The sequence below is a fragment of the Natator depressus genome, chromosome 15 (assembly GCF_965152275.1).
Source record: "Natator depressus isolate rNatDep1 chromosome 15, rNatDep2.hap1, whole genome shotgun sequence".
Classification (NCBI taxonomy): domain Eukaryota; kingdom Metazoa; phylum Chordata; order Testudines; family Cheloniidae; genus Natator; species Natator depressus.
In genome coordinates, this window is record NC_134248.1 from 7,965,935 (window position 1) to 7,992,208 (window position 26,274).

A 26,274-nucleotide genomic window follows, 5' to 3' on the forward strand; every position below is an offset into this window, starting at 1 on the left:
ATAAGCTGACCTTCTGTGATGATAGATTTGTACTGTTCTTTTTTGTCATCCGGAATAAACTCATACTTGTGTAGTTATTTGTGGTCATACTTTGCCAGTACGGCTTCACAGTTGGCTAATCTTAATTGTAAGATTGCAGCAGAGTATGCTTTGCAGCTGAAAAGGTTGAGCCATTTCCAGTCTTTGTCATAAGGGGTGTTTCTGCGGTATTGCTGTCTACCCCATTCATTGACTGCGTCAATCACCAATGAGTTCAGCCCTGGATACGAAAAGAGAAATTCCGTGCCCTTTGCAGGCACGTAGTACTTTTTAACAGACCTCTTACAGATAGGTGGAATTGTTGCAGGCGTTTGCCAAAGCAACTTTACATGGTCCATAATCACATCATTCATTGGAAGGACGATTTTAGATGAGGTCAATGTGTGCAGTATATCTACTAATTTATGTTGAGACTCCTGGACTTCTTCCAGAGAAATGTCCGGTGAGGTGGCAACTCTCTTATAGAAGTTTTGGAATTGTTTGAAATCATCATCTGTGTTGGGAGGTGGAGGCATAATAGTGTCATCAGGTGACGATGAAGAGAAGTGGACTTCAGGTGGATTGTCCTGGTCAGAGAGTATCTCCTCCTCTTCAGCCCCCTGTTCTGAGGTGTCAAGCGGTCCCTGTGGTGTTAATAAAGGTAATTGATATGGGCCAGCCCTGGGAAGACTGTCAGATACACACTGCTGCTGTTGTTGTGGATATGCTGCTCACGGTCTCCAAAATGGCCATTTTGGTGGGAAGAGCATAGTGGGCATCCAGGGGTGCCCGTATCACAGTTGGTTTGGAGGGTTTGCTGGGTAGCTCTTGCACAGAGCAGCATGCGTGATAGGAGTAGCCACAGGGGAGGAATGTTGTGGAGAGTCCCCGACATCCTCGTCTACATCTTCATCCTCACATAAGAATTGTGAAGCGTAAAGAGGTGGAGAGCTGGGTTGACTAGCTACCGCAAGGACCAAGGTACCATTGGTGCCGAGGATGGGAGACTCCAGTACAGAAGAAACAGTGAGGTCTTTTTGGCGCAGGAATTGCTGCAAAGCGTATGCATTGGTACTGTATGCTGAAAACTGCCTGTCGGTATTAGAGTGCACAATGTCTACACTAGGTGGCATCATTAGCAGTGGGGGTGCTGAGGTGCCCAGTACCAACTGTTTAGTCATGTCTGGCGGTACTGCGGCATAGGGTTTCATTTTCCCCTTGGTTTCTGTGTCCGAGCTCGGCTCCTTGGCGACTTTCGTTTTCCTGGTACCAACAGTTCCGGAGGGTCCCACTGTTTTGGCCATTGACATGGCCGGTGTGGTCAGTACTGGGAGTATTTGCCAGTTAGTGGCGTGCCTTTTCTTGGCCAACTCCAAGATCGGGGATGTGGTACCTTGGGTTTCTTTGTAGCCTTCTTGGTGGGCTGATCGGGAGCCCAGGCCGTGGAAGAAGGGCCCGTCAGAGGCTGCAGTCGGTGATTTCTGGCCAGATGGGGTGCGTACCCTCAGGTTCAGATGCCAGGCAGAGACACTTCTCCATGAGAAGTTTAAGTTGGAGATCTCTCGCCTTTCTGGTGTGGGCTTTCAGATTGTGACAGTGCGAGCACTTCTGCGGTGTATGTCTTGCTGAGACACCAGACACACAGAGAGGTACAGAGAGCCTGCAGGTAATGCAACTTTTGAACCCTGGGGAGCCAGGCAAGCCCCTCAGGGAGTGTACTCTCCCCATGGGGGGTGGGGAGACAAATACCATGCTGCAGCATGAAAAAAATGGAAACCTACAGCCCTATGAGGAGAAAATATATATTTCTTTTTTTTTGGAGAAACGAGAGGACGGGGATAAAGTACTAACCCTAACTATTCTAACTGAAAACTAAAACTAAGGGAAACTGTGCTACTCAGAAAGCTGCAAGGCGCTGCTAATTGCTGTGACTTGAGCCAATGGCAGTGGAGAAGGAAGTGAGGGGAGCTTGGTCGCACAGCATCAGTTAGCCACCTGAAGCAGCGTGAGACGGGGACCACGCATGTGCGATCCAACCGGGCACTGCTACCACAATTCTCCAATTATGAACACAGGAGCGCACGGACACCTAAGGTGGAGTACCCACAGGGACATCACTAGAAGCAGCACCAGTTTATTTAACTAAGGGTCATCTACTGCATGAGCTCTGACTGCTAAGCAGTATTGCATCCTAGTGGATAATGAAAGAATTGCTACTGCTTTAGATTGGAAAACAAGCAGTTGTACTCCAATTAAATAGAGCAGAACCCCATATATCCAATCTAATAGGGACTGGGGCCAGATCAAATAATCAAAAAATGGATAATCCAGAGAATGGGAAGTGCGAGGTTGCAGCCCTATCTAGCGGCCACGAGAGAGATTAACTGCTTCTGGACCTGTGTGCACTGGTTGTTTGGTTAATAAGAACATAAGAATGGCCATACTGGGTCAGACCAAAGGTCCATCCAGCCCAGTATCATGTCTACTGACAGTGGCCAATGCCAGGTGCCCCGGAGGGAGTGAACCTAACAGGTAATGATCTAGTGATCTCTCTCCTGCCATCCATCTCCACCCTCTGACAAACAGAGGCTAGGGACACCATTCCTTACCCATCCTGGCTAATAGCCATTAATGGACTTAACCTCCATGAATGCATCCAGTTGTCTTTTAAATCCTGTTATAGTCCTAGCCTTCACAAACTCCTCAGGCAAGGAGTTCCACAGGTTGACTGTGCGCTGAGTGAAGAACTTCCTTTTATTTGTTTTAAACCTGCTACCCATTAATTTCATTTGGTGGCCCCTAGTTCTTATATTATGGGAACAAGTAAATAACTTTTCCTTATTCACTTTCTTCACACCACTCATGATTTTATATACCTCTATGATATCCCCCCTTAGTCTCCTCTTTTCCAAGCTGAAAAGTCCTAGCCTCTTTAATCTCTCCTCATATGGGAATTGTTCCAAACCCCTAATCATTTTAGTTGCCCTTTTCTGAACTTTTTCTAATGCTAGTATATCTTTTTTGAGATGAGGGGACCACATCTGTGGTAGAGAGCCAGATAATGGAGGGTTGGATAAATGGGGTTCTGCTGTGCACTCAGGTCTAAAAAAGAACCATACCCAGGTGAGTAAAAGGATCAATTTCACTTCCGCAGAAAGTAGGAGATTGATACATTTAAAACTCTTATTAGCCACACAACTGACTCTGTTGGTGCAAAGGTCTAGCAGAGCCCAGGTGACCATCTCCAGGAAAGCTTTTGATACATGATACACAGGGATGAATTCTTGTTGACACAACAGCGTTACCGCAGTTCTTGTGTGTTACTGCTCTAGGCTGGCTATTCTGGCATCATCATTCAATCTGAAAAAAAAGTGAGTTTCCTAAAAGTTATTTTGGGTTTCTTTGATCTAAGGCAACTCATATTTTAGATTCCTTTGCTCTTACCACAGAAATTAGCAACGGAAAAGAGGTATTTGATCATCTTATATATAACTAGTGACCAGTGAAGGACTGTTTTTCACAGTATACGCCTTTTCTTTGTCCAGTCTATTTGAAACAGCCTGTGTGATGGGGCTTTTATCATTACCCTCGATTATTCTCAATGAACATATCTCAATGCTAGCATTCTTTCCTGATAATGTAGTAAAGTAGAATTGTTTGGAGGAGCATTTTTTTCACAGGTTTTTAGCGGATATATCTGCTGTAGCTTGTGGAGGAAATGTTGAATTTCTTCATACAATGGGAGCAGTTCTATTTTCTAGAGGAGCATTTCTTTGGAATTGTAATTAACACCAACTACAGTACTACTTCTTTTAGTGTTGTTCACAAGATCTACCCTTGCTTTGGATTGCTTAAGGGCTTGACCCCATTCTCCTTCTAAAACAGTAGCATACTTTAAGATGCAAGCAATGATTCAGAATATAGGACTGAGCTCCTAATATGAATATCATGTCCATTCAGAATAGAGCAAGAAATCACCTCTCACTGTGAATTCCTATCTTACATTTTGACATTACAAAAATTAAAATAGAAATCTCTGTGTTTAGAAGACCATGCTTTCTAATGGTTTTCACTTTCTTCCCCTGAAATAAAAAGGACTAATAGGGCTTTTTGAAATAGCACAATCACAGTTTCTACAGCACTACATTAACATTAATTTTTTCATTTGAGTGATCGTCTAGCTGACTGCTTACTTGGGGCCATACATTCCCTGTGTAAAGACATGGAAAATCTGCCAGCTCAGATTTCTCAAAAATATGTTCCATCTCTGTCTACCTAATGATTATGCTGCAAAGGTGGTGAGACAGAGAGGGCAGACTGTGTGGATATCCCTTACATGAACAAGGTGAAAGATCTGTGGTTGGGACCTTGGCTTTTTGCACATGGCTGTTATTTTCAAATGCATTCAGTGTTGGGTTAGGCCAATGCCGAGTGCTTTTGGAAATCCCATTCATAGGGCCTTTGTATCTGTGAAGCAACAAGATCCTCCGTCTGCAGACTACACAACTGGGCTTAGTTGCATTGCCGCCACTGGTTCATAGATCACAGCTGTGCTCATGTCACTCCTGACGAGGATCAAAATGTATGCAAGCTAATGAATCAGTCTTAAATACAGTGGTAAAAGTTCAGCTGCTTTGATTTAGGAACATGTCATTTAGCATGAGTCATCCCTTACTCCTCCCACTCTGGTTTGGCTACTCCCCCTTCATTGCCACAGAGTGGAAGAAGTGTAGACGTCTCACTTTGCTGCCAGACGTGTGAGAAGCATCTCATGCAGGTACTGCTTGCCTATGCAGGAGGCTCCTGGATAAATTTTACAGAAAATGCTACTTTTCAGATTTTCCTATATTTCAGAGTTATTTATATCTCTACCCTGTCTCCTTGTACTTCTGCATTTTAGTGCATCTTGCTATGAGACTGTTCCTACTGCTCAGATATTTTCAGCCTTCATCTGCATATGCCTTGTTTCCTTCGACTTAAACAGCAGCTGCACTTAAGAGCTGTATCTTAGGGCTGAATTTTGTCTTAAATGGAGCTAACATGCAAAAGAGTAAGTGCAGCTCTATTAGATGATATTTTTCCTGTATTCTGAAAGTGGAGAAAGTCCTCCTAAACTGAAGAAAATAATGTAACAAATTATTATTTAAAACACTTAAGTTTTAAACAGTTTAAGAGAGCTTAAAAAGGAAAGAACATGAACTTAACCGAACTGTGAACATGCTGCTAAAACAGGGCTAACAATTATGGCTAAACAATTCATAACAGTCGCTCTTTCCTACCTCATATACAGCACTCAAGTCCCTGAAGAAAGTTTTGGCTCCGTCGAGCAAGGCCTCATTTTCTGGACACAGCACAATATAAGCGACATCCCGATGGCCCCCATATGGGTCTAGCAACAGCCTCTCCCAGAACGGCAAGGAGAATGGAGAGATTGTCAGGAAGTCCTTGTCATAACCCACTAGTAAAGTGGGAATTGGAAGAGGCTCAGGAGACTCCTCAGAACCTGATATGAAAAGAAGAGGGTATTATTACAGAACCACTTTAATTGGAAAGGAGTGTCTGGTACAATAGCAAATTAGCTCTTTCTAGCCAAATGGTGTAAATCAGTAATCTGTTGTCATGGTGAGTTTTCAGAAAGCCTGAACCTCCTCTGTGCAGGCAGGATGCAGCCACAATACATATTAACAATGTCCTTCCACAGTCCTTTTCCTCAGGTAACGGTCCTTAATTACAGGGCAGAAAGATTTAGATCATATTTATGAAGTGTCATAAAATCAGAGGTCAGTCAGTCAAAGCAGAAGAAGCCAATCCAAGCATCACTACTATAATTCCCCTAAAAGATTGCAATAAAATATCTTCTGGTGTACTGTAAGTCCACATTCTGCCAGAATTTCAGGGCCTTCTTGAGGACTGAACTTGTGGTCTTGAAAGAAGTGGTTTCACTCTGTCTAAATGATGATATAACAACATTTCACATATGTCCTTTGAACCTAAAGAAAAGTGATGACACGAATTCACGGAAACTAAATTAATGTTTCTTGCTTTAGCTCCTGCTGGTTGTGCAAAATGACCAACTGAAGAAAACTGTAGCTCCCAAAGTGGATAGTGCTGATTTCTAAGCAAAGTGGCTAGGGTTAATACAAATTAAAAAACCCCAAAAGAGTCACCATCACAAATGAGAGGATTATCATAACAACAAATCTGAGATCTCACACAAACTGTGTTGTTAGGGATTATGCTAAAAAGAAATACTAGTGTAGCCTGCTGTTGCTTGGAGAATGTGAGCCCAAATATACCCTGGCAATTTCCAGAGAAATATAAATGACTAAAAAGTCAGCATTCACCAACCATTACCACATACTCACCACAGATATCTACTGTTCTAACGCATATGAGAAAATGTGGTCATTTCAGTTACAATGTGTGGTAACTGTTGGAAAATCCTGACTGTTCAATGCTACACTGTAGTTACAAATGTTGAAAAACGGCTGGAGGTACTTGTCATATGGCACAGTGGCATTGGAATGTGATGGTAGTTACTGCAGCCTGTCATAGCCAAAAGGGAAATCAGCATTATGTCAAGTGTCAGAGCAGGGAAAGTAGAGAATTGAGGCACTGTGGCAAAATAGAATAAGACTGTAAAAAAACAGATCAGTAGGGAATTTCACATAAAATGCAGGCAAAACGCATGAAGAGTAAAAATGATGTTTAAAGGTCAGTCATTAGTTTGTTCTCACTTAGTACATATTCTGTCAAATATATTTCCAATTAAAAGTCTCACTTGTAACCAGGAGGTGTTTAATTCCAAACATATCAGCAATATGACATTTTAAAACATATTTAACATCTTAAAACTAGGGCTCTAATTTTATTTAACAGTTTCCATACTTCACGTTATTGGTTATTCATTGTACTAGCTATGGGTTCAAACCAAAATCAAATCCACACAGGGATTTTGAACCTCACCAAAGCTTTTGAGGTGTTCAAACCCATCTCCAACATCAGTAATCTTGGAAGGTAGAACCCCCACTATATTACTCAAGAATAGCTTTCGAACATTAAACACAGCAAAAAGCCATCTGAGGAGACTTTTGTTCTTATGAACTTTCCAGCAAAGAACACATTTAAAGGCCCATGTGTAAGGAAACATAGCCTTCATCTGAACCCTGCTGTTCCACAAAAAACTGTACCATATGTTCCCCGTCCTGCCATCTTATGGAACTGCTGCCAGGTGAGGGGTCCCTGCACATGTTGGATGTTCTCCCAGGTCCTGCCTGTCCGCTTCTTCTGGATGGCATCTTGGAGAAAAGGCTGTAGGGACAGTAGCATGCGCACCACATCCTGGGAGGACAGCATGCTGATATCCAGTACTACAAATGACAAAGAGGTATGAATCATATTTCTGTTGAGGAGAAGGGACATAATCTTTTTTTGGCCTGTGATTCCTTTATCTTGCCTCTCATGGTGCCCATATAGCCTGTGCTCCACTGTAATTAGTAAAATAGAATTTAAACTGCTTCTTTATCAAACGTTGTTAGACTAAGCTTTCTATGAAGTTCTTTTCAAAATATCCTTTTGCAAAATGTTATCTAGACTGTAGTGATTTGCTGTAAGTTTATTTAAAGGTGTAAAGCTGCTTAAAGGCTAAAAAATATAGTTCTTTAAGTCAAGCCCATAAAGAATTGTAAATAAACACATTATATTTCATTTACAAATTTACATTATTTCTAGTTGGCATTGTTTCACAAAGATTTGATGATTGCATACGTATGCTCCAAAAAGATATGCCACAGTCTCACCAAAGAAAGCTAGAGCAAAGTTTGACCCTCACCCCAGAAAACAAACCAAACCAAAAAACCTACAAAATTGTTGTGAATTTGTGACACTGAAAAGTCCTACAGCATGTGGAAGGAAGAAGGAAATTTACCAGTATTCTACCTTTGGTTTTAGAAAGCTCTCCAAATTTCTTATCTACTCCTGTTCCTCAAGAGTGCATTTTCCCCCATAACGTTTAAATGATACTGTCTTGCACTGGCAAGTTTAAAATAAAATTACAAAGGTAACTAAGTTTTTTGAATGAAAAAAAACCAAAACCTCTTCTGTGAACCATACCATTGCTGTGAGGCCAAGAGTGTACAGTAGCACTTCTTACTAGGGCTTCATCCACTTTTCCACCAGTGGGGTTATCCACATACTGCCTTCCTTGCTCCAGGGCATTGAAGCACTCTATCCAGGAATCATTACTATCTGCTTGCACTCTGTCATAACTCCAGTTCATAAAGGGAAGTGTCTGCCGGTTATTGGAGGACATGTAGTCCAAGCAGCTCAGAGAGGTGAAAGGCTGTGTGTGCTGATTCTGGAGAAGGAGGAGGAGGCTCATAGGGGGTTCCTGGCCCCTCCTGGCTCCCTCTCCCATCTGAGGAAGTAAAGTGGTCTGACACATCATCAACCTCCTCTCTGCAGCCTGGCCAATGTCTGAGGTCTTGCCAAAAATATCCAATTCATCCTCAATAAAAAGCCCAGAGTTGTAACCTAGTTTGCGATTCATAATTGCACTAAATCCACACGTGCAGCGGTACTGGTCCTCGTTAGATGAATCTGGGATGTACAGCCCTACATCTGCACCTTTAATATTCATGTTACACGCGCATATACAACAGCTATCAAAGTTGCGATCTTTAAAGATGTTCAGCACGGAGTCTGAAAGAATCAGGGTGACATATAGGCTGTGGGCTTCTGGGATTGGCTGGACAGTGGGCGGCTCCACAGAATTAAGCGGTCGTGTTGTAGAAGGGGTAGAAGCTGGTGAACCTTGATCTGTGCTGTCATATTTTACAGATCCTTGCCCGCTGGCAGTGCCCCCACCTCTAGGAGTCCTTGGGGTTCTGGGTGTGCGTGGCGTAGGGACGGAGAAGCGGGGAGTTGCTGGGGATGGCAGTACTCCTGCTCCACTGTTGCTGGCTGGGGCAGCACTGTTTAATGTCACTGGTGTATTCATTTGGGGAGTGTTCATCTGAAGATAGTCTTGATCTGCGAGGCTCCCAACACTAGGCACATTGCTGCAAAAAATACAGGAAGAAGATGAATATTCAAAAGGTTCACTGTAGACAGGACTCAGATGCAATAGCTCCATAATGACCACAATAAAGGGATAGCACCTTCAGACATTCCTCTCCTTTCATTATATTCAAGAGTCTCTCTTCTTTCTGTCTAAACTTTCAAGATCTCATCAGCAAACATAGCTAAGAGTCGCTGAGAGTGTAGTGAAAAGAAAAAAAACAAAACAAAACAGAAAACATCCCCTCATGCTGTTTTAAAGATTACGAGCTAAGAGTCTGTTATGACCTGAAATCTCAGGTGCCTATTTAGAATGACCTGAAATTAAATAATTGATGTGACTTCAATATTTTCAGCACTTGGGGGGGGGGGGGGGGAAGGAATTATTTCAGTGAAATCCCTATGCAACTGTCTCTAAAGAAATCTACGGTCCAATGTGTAAAAATTAGGGGCATGAAATTTCATATAGTTGTACAGCATCATAAACTCCATTTAGAAATAATTTGCTTTACTGTCTATATCAGGGGTCAGCAACCTTCAGAAGTGGTGTGCCGAGTCTTCATTTATTCACTCTAATTTAAGGTTTTGCGTGCGAGTAATACATTTTAACGTTTTTAGAAGGTCTCTTTCTATAAGTCTATAATATATAACTAAACTATTGTTGTATGTTAAGTAAATAAGGTTTTTAAAATGTTTAAGAAGTTTAATTTAAAATTAAATTAAAATGCAGAGCCGCCTGGAAAGGTGGTCAAGACCTGCGCAGTGTGAGTGTCACTGGAAATCAGCTTGCCATAGGTTGTCTACCCCTGGTCTATATGTTTTAAAATGTCTGTAGTAAATAATTAATTTCGGTACTCCTTGATACAAATAATTTATCTGATTCTTCTTGGTGAAATTTTAATGTTTCCTTGGTGGTACCCAGCTGACAAAAGTGTTTCACATACAGTAAAGGCAGCCTTTATGTAGCCCTACATAGCTTATGGTACAAAAATAACACTTGCTATTGCAGACTCCTGGTCCACAAGAGCTGAAAGTGGTATTTCTAGGTCACCATTTGTCATCACACTTCCTATTAGTAACAGTTTTGCCATTATCTGCTAAATTTCAGGGACCAGAATGTGGTCATATATTCCCACAAGAGATCTCTTTTCTTTGGAATGACATATTACAGTAAGAAACAGATAATTTTGTCATTAGGCTTCATATTAAGGACAACATAATTGCTCAAACAAACAAGGTCTTTATAACATTTTTCTTCCCGAGAGCTAATAAAACATTTTTCTTGAAATGTATTCCTTAAGGGCAGCACATAAAACATAAGAACACAATCAGTCTCTTGATGAAGGAGCAGAAACATATGGATTTTTTATATTTGTGTGTTCTTACTGTGTGTTTTATGTGTTATTTTAAAATGGATATTATTTTAAGGATCACATTTCATTAGCAACCTGAAAAGAAACTGTAGTAAAGACCTGATCCTTTAGAATCATTTTGTTATCTTTAACTGACCTGTGCCCAAGTCAAAGGTAGGAAAAAATGGACAAAGGTTGATAAGAGTTGTGAATCTGAGGCACAGTGAATACCTTAGACAAATGACAAAGCGTGACCTAGAAATCTTGATCAACAATCACCACTTTACTAAAAGCCTGCAGTAATCAGGGTGCAGTAATTATCTTCACTCTAATTGGATTACATTGAAAATAAAAGATTTTTTTCAACAAATACCTGCAATTAATAATCAGCTCAGTCCTGGTTACTATTAGAAGCAGTTACTATTAGAGAAAACCTGAGAAGTCATTTGCTCCTTAGGTGGTATCGAGGGTTTGCAATTTCTTTTTTGCACTTCTTTTAAGACCACTGGAAGATCCTTTGAAGCTGGAGAAGGCCTGATTTAAGGATTGATTTAAAGATACAAGCCGCTTCCTCTGTAAATTCATTCACTGCAGCAGGAGACTCTTCTACTATATATATTACGGCTTCTGAGAGGTTTTGTATATTAAATGGTTTAAATTCTTGTTAGGTTTCAAGATCTGCAGCAATGGATTTTTTTCATAAACAGTGATAACTTTTGAAAAATATGCTGGGGATGCAAATTTCTCATTTAACTTAATTTAATGGCAAACTTGCACCTGGGGCACAGTGCCACTACACCTTAGAGTGGAGAGAAGCCCAGCAACTTCAGAATATATAGGAATAGGAATCACCGAACACATTAAACTGGCAACTTATATGAACAGTTCTGAAGAAACAAGAGGATCCCAAAGAAGAGTTGTGTGTCCCCACAAAACTGAAATGGGGTGAAATTCATCCCTGTACAAAGGGACATCAGAGGCCTACACACCACATAAGTCACACTCAGCCATCAATAGGTGTATATCATTTATGTTGGCCATCTTCACAGAAGTGAATGTAACCACAGTGAATGAAGTACAAAGTGAATACTGAAAAGTGTGTCTTTAGGGCAGAAATAAATTAAATATACAAGCTCTACCACTGTAAACGATGGAATGGTCCATTACACTTCAAGATCCATTCTATTCCATGAGATGAAGGGCCAGATCCTTAGCTGACTAGTTGGGTGTCCGTAGGTACTCCCTCCCCGCTTTACTTTTTTATTTTTATTTTAAAAGGAACTTTACAAAAAAACAGCCACAGACACTAACAGAATTTGGATACATATATTTCAATGAGCTGAATAAATTAAAAGGAATAACTACCAAGAACAATTTAAGTATTAAAAATCCTGAAGATAGGAGTTCATTGTCAGCTCAAAATATCCATCAGAACTAACATTTTGATCTTCTAAATCATGCACTGCAGATGGATTAGAGGACACATTTTTGTATTATCAAAATCAGAAGGTAAGTACTTCTTTCCATCTACAATTTATCATAGTTTTACTAGAAAGCACCATGCAATTTCAGCCCAATTTTATAAAACCGTCCCCTAAAGTTTACATCTCATTCAATGACCTGGTATTTCCTTTGCAGTACAAATGAACATGAGTACCTTCCCTATGAAATACTACTTTTGTTTATATTTTATACAGGCAGATATTTTCTCTCTATTACTCACACAGCACACAGCCATTACAAGTATACAACTTTTTTGTCTGGCTCCTTCTTTGGTATTAACTAAAACTCAAAGGAGAAGCAGATGATATGCCTTTTTACAACTAAAGGCAAATCACGTTTGACATCTACCATTTCCTCCAGCAAAAATGTGAAGTAATGACTAAATATTAACCATTAAAATCCATCATTAAACCTAATACTTGGAGATTAACTGTATGAGCCTTCTTCTTTAACATTTCTACCTTATGTTGAATTACAATGTTTTTGCCTGGATAATTATTTAAAATTGATCAACTCAAATGTCATTTATTCCTGCTCCAGTTATCAAAAATGTTTCTGACTTTATAAAGCAATGGAAGTTTTGCAGGTTTAAAATAAGTCCATAATTAGGCTTGCTCATAATTTTATCATATGGATTAAAACATGGAAAAATCATCAGCACTCTGAGTGTCCATTTATTATATACCTAGATACAGACATAATGAACGTCATCGTTTGTTGCAATACTTGTACTTACTTGTAGCCATCTCTGATGAAAGTGGCTGCAGGTGGCAAGGGGAGTTGTTCAATTTTAGGAGGAATCGCCCAAGAAGGCCTGAACATGCAGGCATCCGGTATCTTCAGAGGTAGCAGGCACTGGCTTGGCAGTATCTTCAATGGAGCAAACATAGAAGAGCCCACAAAAGGTTGAAATGATGGAACTTTGTGCACATACGAAAAATCCTGTAAAACCAAAGTAATTTTAGTGTTTAGAGCTACATAGAAAAGTCAATCTTATATTAAAAATATATTCAGGTAAAACTAATTATACTAATTTGAAGCAAATATAACTGCACTTTTTCTCATACTGAAATATCTACTCACTTTATAAACATTTAGGGACACACACCCAAAATTGTAATGACTGTAAAAAGATTAGGATTCTAGAGCCGATTGTGATTGCTTTAGGGAAGGACTTTATACTACATGGTTAGAAAGTGAACACCACATTCTGGGCACTATCATAATCCAAACAATAATAATAATGGTGAAAAGAGTAACCATTAACCGCTGGCACCATACCAAATTCATAGTCAAGCCAGCTTGGGCTCACTAGCAACCATTACACTTTTCTTTTGTTTTGGTTAAAGGGAACAATAACTAGGACTTCAGCCAAAGTTATTCCAGATCTCCTTGAGACAGAGACTGTCTTCCTCTGTGATTGGAAAATATCTAGCATCTGGGGGAAACTACTGCAGTATATATAGTAGAAATTCTACAAAACTTCGTTTTTAATGTCTTACCACAGTCCCAGCATCCTCATAGATTCCAAGGCCATAAGGGCCACTGTGATAATCTAGTCGGATGTCCTGTACAACACAAGCCAGAAAACTTCCCCAAACTAATTCCTAGGGCAGATCTTTTAGAAAGAACATCCAGTCTTGATCTGAAACTTGCCAGTAATGGAGAATCCACCACAACCATTGGTAAATTGTTCAAATGGTGAATTACTGTCACTGTTAAAAGTGTATTGCTTTATTTCCAGTCTGAATTTGTCTAGCTTCAACTTCCAGCCATCGAATTGTGTTATAACTTTCTCTGCTAGACTGAACAGCCCATTATCAAACATTGCTCCCCATATAAATACTTATAGACTGTAATCAAGTCATCCCTTAACCTTCTCTGTGTTATGATAAATAGACTGAAGTCTTTGTATCTACCACTATAAGGCAGGTTTTCAAATCCTTCAATCATTCTCATGGCTCTTCTTTGACCCCTCTTCAGTTTATTAACATCCTTCTTGAATTGTGGACACCAGAACTGTACATACTATTCCAGCAGCAGTTGCATGAGTGCCAAATACAGAATGCAAAATAGCATTCCTCCTCCTACTCAATATTCCACTGTTATGCATCCAAGGATCACATTAGCCATCTGGCCACAGCATTGCACTGGGAGTTCAAGTTCAGTTGATTATCCACCACAACCCCCAAATCTTTTTCAAAGTCATTGCTTCCCAGGATAGATTTCTCCATCCTATAAGTATGGCCTACATTCTTTGTTCCTATCTGTATACTTTTACATATAGCCGTAATAAAATGCATAGTATTTGCTTGTGGCCAGCTTACCAAGTGATCCAGACTGCTCTGTATCAGTGCTCTGTCCTCTTCATTGTTTATAACTCCCCCAACTTTTGTATCATCTTCAGACTTTACCAGTGATGATTTTATGTTTTCTTCCAGGTCATTGATAAATTTATTATATAGTGTAAAGCCAAGAACTGTTTCATGCAGGACCCCACTAGAAACACACCTGCTTGCTGATGATTCCCCTTTAACAACATTTTGAGACTTATCAGTTAGCCAACTTTTAATCCATTTAACATGTGCCATGTTAATTTTATTTTGTTCTAATTTTTTAATTAAAATGTCATGCAGCACCAAGTAAAATCCTCAACAGAAATCTATGTATATTATACCAACATAATTATCTTTATCAAATTTTTAATTCACCCCCAAAAAAGATATCAGGTTAGTTTGACGGGATCTATTTTCCATAAAACCCATGTTGACTGGCACTAATTATATTACCCTCAATTAATTCTTTATTAATCAAATCCCATATCACACGCTCCATTATCTTGCCCAGATCAATGTTAGACTGACAGGCCTATAATTACTTGGGTCATCCTCTTTACCCCTTTAAATATTGGCATAACATTAGCTTTTTTCCAGTCTTCTGGAACTTCTCCAGTGTTCCAAGACTCACTGAAAATCAACATTAACACTGCGGTGAGCTCTTCTGCCTTTTCTGTTAAAACTCTTGGATGCACGTTATCTGGATCTGCTGATTTTAAACTGACTAACTTTAGTAGCTATTGTTTAACATCCTCCTGACATACTAGTGGAATTATCATCATTATATGATATGAGTACATCAACCATTTCCCCCCAAATACAGAACAGAAATATTTATTGAACACTTCTGCTTTTCTCTGATTATTGATAATTCTACCATTTCCATCTAGTAACGGACCACTACTATTGTTAGGATTTTCTGTGTACCTCGTGTACTTAAAACAGTTCTACTTACTTTCCTTAACTCTGCCAGCCATAGATTTCTCCGTGTCCTTTTGCTTCCCTTCCCAGTGCCTCCTTAAAGTGTCAGAAGATGAAGCATAACAGGATTCCTACCTTTGACACTCTATAATCAGCACAAGAAACCTACTTACATTTTTGTAAACATGAGTTATGTTGGGGTTAGGTGCTAGATTCCTATTAATGTGTATGAGCAGCAGCTGCTCAAATGCAGAACTCTATGCACTCTTAAAAAGATATGTTTCAATACTCTTTAAATCTTTGTTAGAGATATCTAAAATATCTTCAGTATGAATAAGTCCCTAAAATATATATTTTTTTTCTAATCTCTCTTTTAGCTCATCAAACTATAATCTTGACCCAGATTTCCTTCCTGTCCCAAGATTAACTAACTTTGTTTTGACGTACAGAAAAATATTTGAAGTGGAGGAAAAAACAAATAAGGTCTGCGACAACTGGAAGAAATAGCTTTTCATTATTTGTATGCAGCACACCTAATTAATAACCATTATACTGGAATACATGTCTTTCCAGTTTCTAAAATGCTGCTAAAACTGATAGGAGAGAGATTGAGAACTGTATAATTATACATTAGTAGAACACGGGCACCTAGTACAAACATGCCTTTTCTATTACACCCACACTGTGAGGGCAACAAGTCCCATCAGGTTAGGGTAGTATTTGTTTTTCCCATTAAGTCACGTAAAGTGATACTGTATGCTGGAAAGAGCAATTCACTCCCAAAAAGCATGTGTTTAGATTAGGCCAAGGGCAAGTTTCTTTGGCAATTTACCATCTATTAAGGATTCTCTGAAAGCAGGGACTATGTACAAAGTTGGGCATACTATTTTCCCCTTCTCCTCGCTATTGCCTGTTGGTAATTAATGCTGTTTAGGAACAGGAAGGGAAGTGACCCTGGGAATGTCGGAAGGATTGCCAATGGTAAAAGGTGTGGGTGCCTGGAGATCTTCTCCCTAGAGAGTTGATGGGTTTACTGTCTAAGATAATTTTTTCATAAGGAAATTAAAAAAAAAATCCACTGTTTTAGTTGCCTTGAGGAGAGCACCAGTGGGAGTCCTAGTGTAGACAAAACTGCAGCGGTTTCCAAGGTTTTTATCACCAAAGCAATTTAATGTAATGTTGGAAGCTGATCTTTAATTGGCATGGGGACATCATCTCCAGAACCCATTGGAGCCTCCAGTATGGCTCCTGCTGGTGCTACTATTAAGACAGCTCAACTAGTGGTAGCATCAGTGCAATTTTTTCCCCCAATGTAAGAGGCCATCTTAGCTCTGAGTAAATAGCTGTCTTATTTTTGCTTTCTCCTTTTTCCCCTGAGACTGGGCATTCTTCCATCTCTTTTGCAAAATTCTTACCAGGTTGTTCCCTCAATACAATTTTGGTCTTCAGACTGGAAAAAAAGACTGCTACTCTTATACACTTCTTTGAGAGTGGAATTAAATTCAACATGACTGAAAGTCTGTAAATTAGGTTAAAAAGCAAATAAACTTTACCTGTTAAAGGTAAATGGCTGATTTTACTGAGAAGCACCATCCCTGGTCATAAAGGAAAGCAGTTAAATATGTGCTTAAGTCCATTTCTGTTCAATAAAGCACATAAGCATTTGCTTAACTTTAAGCATGTTCTTAAGCCCCACTGTCTTCACTGAGACTTAAGCATATACTTAAGTACTTTCCTGAACTGGGACTGGGCCTACATTATGTATTCTGCAAAAAGTTCATGCAGTTGTGACTGGGCAACTGGGAGCAACTCTCAGAGACAGACTGTCCATTTATATCTTATCTTATTCTAGCAGCAGTTGCCGAGTAATTCTGTTGGGTTTTCTTTTACACAATTTTGAGCTGTTATTGGGGGAGGGTATGTTCAATAAATAGGTAATTTACCTGTTACAGTTATTTTGTTATGGAAATTGTCTGAATTTCTTCAAATAAATAAATTAAGCAGCAGCAGGATTTTTAAAAAAATTCCTTAATTAACTTAGGTTTCAGAGTAGCAGCTGTATTAGTCTGTATCCGCAAAAACAAAAGGAGGACTTGTGGCACCTTAGAGACTAACAGATTTATTTGAGCATAAGCTTTCGTGAGCTACAGCTCACTTCATCTGATGCATTCAGTATCCGATGAAGTGAGCTGTAGTTCACGAAAGCTTATGCTCAAATAAATTTGTTAGTCTCTAAGGTGCCACAAGTCCTCCTTTTTTAAATTAACTTAGGATCCTCTCTAGTATGAATTTACTGCTAGTGAAAGACAGGGAATTAATGACCCTGGAGATTGAAGCCCTCTATTCAGCCAAAAACAAATACGCTACCCAATATTGTCACAGTTCCCAGATCAACTGCCCCTCTGACCTCTCCTGCTCTTGTTGAGTGCTTTCCACTCGCATCTCAGGTCTTTAGCTGTCACCTGTCTCCAGGTGGAATCATGCAACTCTCCCACTTTCAAACTAGGCCCTGAATTGCAGTCCCCTGGTACTAACTGTGATTTCAGCAGGTCTGATTTATACCCAATATCTGCAGTTCTCTTCTCTTCTCTGGGAGCAATGACAGGGCAAGCAGTGACCAACCTGTTTCGTTAAGGGAAAGTCCCCATGTGGAAAAAGGTTAAACACCTGGCAGACCTAGATATGCATAAAAGCATTTTCCACATGTGGACCATGCTAGGTCTACAGACTCTTCTACAGACCCCCTCCCTGTCAGCGCTCACTGACAACTTCTTGAACAGCCGCTGGCAACTTACCGTCCTTTGAATAAATCAAGCCACTTTTTAACTGTTTGCAGCCCTTTCATCTGTTAACTCCCAACTCTGGCAAAACAAGATTTGCAACTCAATGGAGCCAGGGTTCTTGAAGATAACAGCTTGCCCTACTGTCTTTCAAGAGTGTGCTTGGGAATTCTTACCTGGGAAGCCATTCTGTCACTTTCCTATTTGCTCCTCCCACAGCCCTCTATTAAGTTAGATCAACACAATCATACAGGAAATTCTACTAACCCATCATAGATATACAGAAACTTTTCTTTACTGACATGGTCACTTACAACAGTCATATCATTATTACATAATAGTATTAACAGATTAATACATAGTCACTTCTTGTCCATCACAAATATTTCTATCAGTGATGTACAAGTAAATATAAAAGCACTGTTAATAAAATTATGAGATGACACAAACATTGCCAGAGTGGTACACAATGATGAGGAAAGGGAAGTCAAATGGAGTGAAATGGATCACCTGGGACCTGTTCAAACAAATGCATTTTAATGCAGTCAAATACAAGGTCATGCATCAAGGAACAAAAAATGCAGGCCAGACCTTCAGACAGGGGATTGTATCCTGGAAAGCAGTGATTCTGAAATAAAATTTAAGAGTCACAGTGGACAAACAATTCAACATGAGCTCCCAGTGTGATTCTGTGCCAGACCAGACTAATAATCCTTGTATGTATAAAGAGGTGATTTTGCCTCTGTATATAGCCTTGCAAGATTGATATTGGAACACTCCAATTCTGGTGCCACATTTTAAAAAGGATGCTGAAAAACTGGAGACGGTACAGGAAAGAGCTATAAAAATTATGTGAGGGATGGAGTGCTTTACAGTGGACTGAAGGAGCTCAATCTGTTCAGTTTATCGCAAAGAAGAATAAGAGGTGACTTGATCACTGTGCAGAAGTACCTTTATGGGGTGAAAAATACCAAGCTCTTTAATCTAGCAGAGAACGGCATAACAAGAACCAGAGACTCAAAGTTAAAGCCAGACAAATTCAAATGAGAACTAAGGCACCATTTTTAACAGTGAGGGTGATTAACCATTGGAAATGGTGAATTCTCCATCTCTATGTCTTCAAATTAAGACTGGATGATGCCTTTCTGGACACTATTCTTTAGTCAAACACAAGTTACTGGGCTCCGTCAAGAGGTAATAGTGAAATTCTATAGCCTGTGTCATTCAGGAATTCAGACTAGATGGTCTAATGGTCCCTTCTGGCCTTAAATACTACGTAACTATGAAAAAATACAACACAGGAAGCAGCAGAACAACTTTTCTCCACAAACTACAAGACCAGTAGGATTCTCAATCCTTATCAATAGGGACAACCTCTGTGGGGCTAGGAATGGAATTAGCCAATTCCATCCTGGTTCTCTCTTTTGAGACTGCTAACTAAGTTTTAGTGCATAAACTCTACAGTGATGGGTGCTACAGAAAACCTTTGTCAAACAAGCAGGTACCAATTAGTGTCAACAGCAACAGTGTTTTCTGTAGTGTGGACAGATGTCCACTAGGGCAGGGGTAGGCAACCTATGGCACGCGTGCCAAAGGCAGCATGCGAGCTAGTTTTCAGGGGCACTCACACTGCCCGGGTCCTGGCCACCGGTCCGGGGGGCTCTGCATTTTAATTTAATTTTAAATGAAGCTTCTTAAACATTTTAAAAGCCTTATTTACTTTACATACGACAATAATTTAGTTCTATATTATAGACTTATAGAAAGAGACCTTCTAAAAACATTAAAATGTATTACTGGCTCGCAAAACCTTAAATTAGAGTGAATCAATGAAGACTCGGCACACCGCCTCTGAAAGGTTGCCGACCCCTGTGCTAGGGATTAGCCTGAAACAAAACTCATTTCACACAGACAACAAACAGCTATCATAGGTTCTTTTTTTGAGAAGAGTGCCTCAAAACCATTAAAGTCAACGTGTAACTAATACCTCTATTTTTGTGCAATTTCTCTGCTCGCATTAAACAACTGGAAACTTGTCCAATAAAAAAGGATTCGTTTCCACTGAAAGATTACCAATCCCTTTAATCCAGAGGTCCCCAAAGTGTCACACCCAGCCCATCCCCACCCTCACCTCTGCTCCAGTCCCGCTCCCAGCCGCGTACCTGGCTTCCGGCCCCAGCCGCAGCATGGTTCCGATCCCAGCCCCAAGCCAGCCCGCAGCCTCAGTTGCTGGCTGTGGCTCTGTTCCCGGCCCGGGGCCGAATCTGGGAGCAAGGCCGGGAGTGGAGCTGCACCTGCTCATGGGCCCGTCTGCCAGCCCCACTTCCACCTCGGTCCCCAGCCTCAGCTCCACTCCTGGCCCCAGACCCAACCCCAGATGTGGCCCTAGTCTCAGCCCCCTTATCTCTGTCTGCACCACCTTCCACCCCCACCCCCTGGCCGCATCACCACTCCTGGCCCCAGCTCAGAGAGAGGGCAGGGACAGGAGTAAGGGGGGGGCCCCGCAACCCTCAAAAGTTTGGGGACCTCTGCTTTATATGGATCTGGTTCAAAATTGTGCAAGCAATTTTCCAGCCAACTCTATGGCACTCTATTTGTATGTACACAGATGAAGTAAAACTAATGGTATCTTTGGGGTATTACCTTGATTTCTTCAGGTTTAGGGCTCCCTAACCCTTCTTCCACCTCCATTTTAAATTCTGTGAGCTGTGTAGGAACCATGTTGACCATAGGACTTTCCATCATCCCCAATGCTGTCACAGTCTCTGAACTTATTCCATCTTTATAGTTCATCACCGGGGAAAAGGCAGGGTGTTGCTCCAAGGAAGGGGGCGTTGGGAACATCCTTTGCAGATCTGCCACAGCTAAGCATCACAAAATAACCTACGGTTAACCATTAAAAAATAAATTCTGCATAACTCTTCAATGAGACCCCATAAAGAGAAGGACTCCAACTCAGCACTGGCTTTTTTGGATTGTTAAAGTCAAGCAAACAGACTGCAGATCCTCTCCTGCTTTCACACCAGTGTAAATCTAGACTAACTCTATTAATATAATTTATACAGAGTACAGTGTCCTATGGACACTTTTCAAGTTTATTGTTCAATTGAAACACATACATTTGAGGATGTTCAATATTCAAATATGCTGTGATAATAATAAAGAAAGCTTTAAGAAAACAGAACAGTACTGGGGATCTGACCACAGTTACAGTTAATAACTAAGTGGGATCCAGAATATTTTTCTTTCCTTTCTAGTGTTTCATGACACGAAATCCTAAAATCAAAACTGGCTAACCTTCTGATGAAGTGCGGAAAGCTTTTGCACAAAACTTTTGCACTGACTAACAGTATGTGAACCCATTTTGGTCCATGTTGTCATAATCCGATGAAAACAGATCTGAGACTATAGCTACTGCCATCCTGGAACATCTTGATTAGAAATTCTGCCTCAAGGCATCTAAAAAAATAACAGGCAAGTCCCAGAGGATGCTGCAATATGTATTTTGCACCACAGCCACCAAGACAGGAAAAATCATAGAGCATTTAATTATCTCTAAATAAATCAACACAGTGTAATAATTTATCCTATATTTCCCATTAATTTTAAATGAGAAAAAATACTGAAATGCTTAATATAGTGAAATGTATTGTATAAGCCCAAATGGAAATCACTGTAAACTATTACACTTTTCCCCATTACCTTCTTTCCATTTCCTGCCATAATGGGTTTATTTTTCATAAAATTCAGAACATATTGCTTTTTCAATTTTAAGTAGCTCAGGTATCCTTTTGACATAATGTTACAATCTGATGAATTCATTGTTAAAAATACTGAGATCATATAAGAATAAATTCCCATATCACCTTCTCCCACAAAAAACCCATACACTGAACCAGTGTTTCTGACAGACTAAATGCTTCATTTCATTTCCACACCTTTTTCTGTCCAGTAAAGCACTACAAATCCCCAGACCTATTTGACAGGATATATTCTTTAAATTTGTATTCCATAGCTATTATACATTTTGTGCAGTCCAAAGATGACAGTTAAGTTTGATTTAAAATTGCTACTAAGTAGTGAAATCTTTCCGTGGGTCTGATTTGGATCAGCTGATCCTCTCTGCTTTTCAAGTAATGGAAGAAGAGAGGAGTGCTTTAGCATCATTTGGTGAGCAGTGGTGCTAGAATGACATTTAGTCAGCAGGGCTTTGCTATGATGTATCAGGCATTTCAGTTCCTCACAGATGTTGTCATGCATCACTAGCTAGTGTCACAAGGAAATAGAGAGAGGATTAAGAAGGGAAAGCACAAGGGGTACAGTGTATCCATTTAACCTATTCCATACTGCTCTGTATTATGCCATTTTCTCATATCTTTTAGTTCCACTTTGCAAAATTCTGCAGTGCAGATTCATTAAAAAAAATCCTAAAATGTTTAATTAAAAAGAAAAACAACAGCAACTGGCTGTCAAGCATTATTCATTTTCATATGTGTCATGCTTGAGAAAGCTTTGCATATTTTAGAAAGCTATGGATCTACTAAAGCTGTCAAAATCCAATCTCTGTATACTTCATACTTCTACATTTGAGTAAATCAGCATTGCTTTTATGGGTCCATAAAACTCTCTGACTCATCCCTCTGACACTGTGGTTTTTCCCCTCAATTTGTTCTCATTACTAGCTGAAGTTAATGAGAAGGCATTAAAGAATGATTTGCAATGGAATTTGATTTCTCTTAAAGTAGCCACACACTCAGTCACACAATTTTTTTCTCTTTTAAGACAAGTAATTTGTAGTTCACAATCTGGTTTGTTAGCTTCACACAAAAATTATTCTGTCCCACTCCATGCACACACACACAAAAGAATAATTCAAAAGGGGTGCTATTTACGTGAATGAAGCACAAAAACATCGTTAGACCTCACAGCAGTGAAAACTAAAATTTCCTGTAGTTGCTGGCACAATCCTTATGAAAAAGCTATTCTGATTTTAATGTTCATATTACATTTTCAGTATAATTCCTCCCATTGATTTCACATGTAATATCGAGCTCTAAATAAACGGTATAAAGATATACTGGCTGAGCTGCACAAGCAGCATTTCCCCTATTCTAAATGTCTACTGAAGACCAGCCTAAAGAAGATCTCTGTGTAAGCCTGAAAGCTTGTCTCTTTTGCCAACAAGCATTGGTCCACTAAAAGATATCACCTTACCTCTCTAATATTCTGGGACCAATATGGCTATCACAACACTGCAGACATATAAATATATATGAATGATTTGATAACGGTGCAGCTACTAACTGAGTGTAAATATTAATTGAGAATATTGGGATGACTTCTAAAGGAAGATACATAACTTCCTTTAATCCTCACAACAAAGGCAGAAATATCAAATAAATGACATCTCAGAGCTCTGTAGACCAATTTTAGAAATACTTTCACAAAGATTTTCTTATGGGGCAATTCACTGCCCTGGTTTAATATTAGCCTCTAGTACTTAGAGAAGAACTGGAACGTATTTGGTCTTAACCTGAAACCAATATTACAAACTTCTTATAGAAATACTTCAGCTCTGAACAAAGCTGCCGTCACTTTCTTACTTGGTGGATAAGGTACTGCTGTTCTTCCATCCTTCCCCAGAGGGCGTTCCTCAGCTCCTGCTGGAGGCATTTTTGATGACCGCAGAGCTGGTGATACAGCCTAAACACAGGTATTTACATGATATATTACAATCAGAATAAAAAACATTAAAATTATTGAGTTATTTTAAACATTCAGAAAATCACCCAGTCTTAATAAGGCTTTTAGTTAAGGGCTTTTCATTGTGTTTTTTTAAACTAATTATTTTTTTCTGCAATTTGACTTTATTTAACCCTTTCTTTCAACTTTAGTAGATAGATTCTAGGTGCCTTTAATAGATACTGTATATACTCGATCATAAGCCAGTTCGTTGATGACCCCATTCATAAGCCGACCCTATAATTCAGGGTTCAGCAAACTTTGGCTCCTGGGCCATCAGGATAAGCCACTGGCAGGACAAGATGGTTTGTTTACCTCGAGCGTCTGCAGGCACGGAGGTAAACCTAAGTAAACAAAGTGTCCCGGCGTGCAGCTGCTTTCCCTGACGGGCCAGGACAGCAACTGGTGGGGAAATTTTTTGCGAGGGAGAAGCTGGGGGTCAGGGGAGTAACCCCTGTGACCACCCCCCACATGATCCCACCCCTAGCCTGGGACCCCCACAGTCTCCCCATCCCATCCCTTCCCACCTTATCTGGGGAGGGCCGGGGAGGATGTCTCTGGCCTGGCCAGAGCTGCTCCGGCAGGCTGGGCAGCGCGGCTGCAGCCTGCTCCGGCAGGCCAGACCGGGCGGCGCGGCCGCAGCTTGCTCTAGTGGGCAGGGCCGAGCGGCAGGGCCGCAGCATGCTCTGGCGGGCAGGGCCGAGCGGCACGGCTGCAGCCTGCCAGCCGTGGAGCTACAGCTGCTTCAGAGGCTGGGGGGAGAGCAGTATGCCAGAAGCGGAGAGACTCTGCCCCACCTCTTCCCTTCTGGCTCTGCTGCCTCTCCTTGCTCCCTCTACTGGGGGGAGGGGCTGTGTCCCACCTCTCTCTCTCTATACCCGTTCATAAGCCGACCCCCTTCTATGATGCTTCCCTTTTTTACTAAAAAAATTTGGCTTATGAACAAGTATATACGGTACTAAAAATACCAGGACTTTGGAGTGGAGCACGGAGCAGCTCCGGAGCAGTGGAGCTGTAGGTTTTTGCCTGGAGCTGGAGTGGAGCCGGAGCACAGCTCCAAAGCCCTGAAAAATACAATCATACACTCAACTTGAAATTAACAACGCTTTTCTATTTGTGTCCATATTTGGATTACTATAAGGGAAAATAAAAGCACTGGGAATGAAGTCCTCTATTTATCTTGTGCTGTCTCTGTTGCAGCAGAGCACAGAACACTATGCATTCGACAGTGGCACATATAGGACACTGCTCAACATATAGCAATATTAAGGCAGGCAAAATGTTACATCAACATCACCCAACAGTGTAACTTTAAGGAAGATGGCATAAATATTGGTTTACGTTTGGCAGCACAGCCTTCTATAATTGATTTGCTTAGGAGCTACTGTAGCTGAAGTGTAGTGGGTGTGAGCCCAGTAATTCTGTAACACAAATGTAAAATAAATGCAACTCAGCACTCATTAAAGTTAACTTCACTTAGCAACCGCTGGCAGAAACGTGGCAGGCAGCAACCAAAATAAATGTAAAGGACCCATTCTCTAGCTTTTCATATCCAACTAGGCCTGAAACAAAGCTTTAAATATTCGAGGAAGCTGAAACTTTAATTTCAAAAGTTTGCATGGCTTTTGAAGACTGCTGCTATTTTATCTCTGCACAGCACACACTTGCATCTCTGTAAGCAATGCTTCTGAAAATCCCAACGTGACATGGCAGAAAAGGCATGCCAACAACCAGGAAAGAGAGCAATCATTTTTACCTGCATTCTCAACTATGTCCTTTATGGGTGAAGTAAAGGAGTGAAATGAGAAAAGGAGGTGGCAAATAATTTGTGCTATTTGAAAAGACCTTCAGAAAGGGGGCCCGGGCTTTTTAAACTACCTCATCTATCTCCAGTCACTTCAGGATCAGCTTCTGTGTCATTATAACTGAATCTGATTAAGCTTTAAAGCAGCAATTGGTGTTTATTCTAAGCTTTGCCTTTTTTTGGAACCTTGACTTTCACAGAATCATAGAATATCAGGGTTGGAAGGGACCTCAGGAGGTCATCTAGTCCAAACCCCTGCTCAAAGCAGGACCAATCCCCAATTTTTGCCCCAAATCCCCCCTCAAGGATTGAACTCACAACCCTGGGTTTAGCAGGCCAATGTTCAAACCACCGAGCTATTCCCTCCCCCGAGTAATTGGTAGAGTGCTGCACTTTCTTTTATCTTTTATAGCAATATAATGTACATGGTGAACTTATTCTTCTTATAACCACTTCACTTTTGCATAAAGAATGGAAAAAGTCTTGTTTCGGGGCACTACTGAAATATATTGTGATTTATTGTATTTTCTCTTTTGGGTAGCTTCTCAAACATGACAGAGGACTAGATTCTCAGCTGATATTTATAAAGGAAACCAAGATCTCCCTTAAAACTCACGAACACAAACCTTTAATACAAAGCTAAAGAGTCTCCTAAACTAGATATACTCAGTCCAACTACTTGCATAATTACAGGTTTCAGAGTAGCAGCCATGTTAGTCTGTATCCGCAAATCCCCCTCCCCCCCCCGAATGCATCCGATG

The 26,274-nt window shown here is 40.4% G+C and overlaps 1 protein-coding gene across 1 annotated transcript in view; it reads right to left on the minus strand.

Annotated features, from left to right (window-relative positions):
- MED13L (mediator complex subunit 13L) overlaps nt 1–26,274 on the minus strand; it is a 424,792-nt gene that overhangs the window by 49,991 nt on the left and 348,527 nt on the right. Inside the window, exons 14-19 of the mRNA XM_074972328.1 lie at nt 23,571–23,670; nt 20,611–20,831; nt 12,667–12,872; nt 8,131–9,077; nt 7,209–7,388; nt 5,298–5,521 (exon numbers count right to left, since the gene is read on the minus strand). Coding sequence (XP_074828429.1) covers nt 5,298–5,521; nt 7,209–7,388; nt 8,131–9,077; nt 12,667–12,872; nt 20,611–20,831; nt 23,571–23,670 — 1,878 coding nt within the window. The remainder of the gene's footprint in view (nt 1–5,297; nt 5,522–7,208; nt 7,389–8,130; nt 9,078–12,666; nt 12,873–20,610; nt 20,832–23,570; nt 23,671–26,274) is intronic.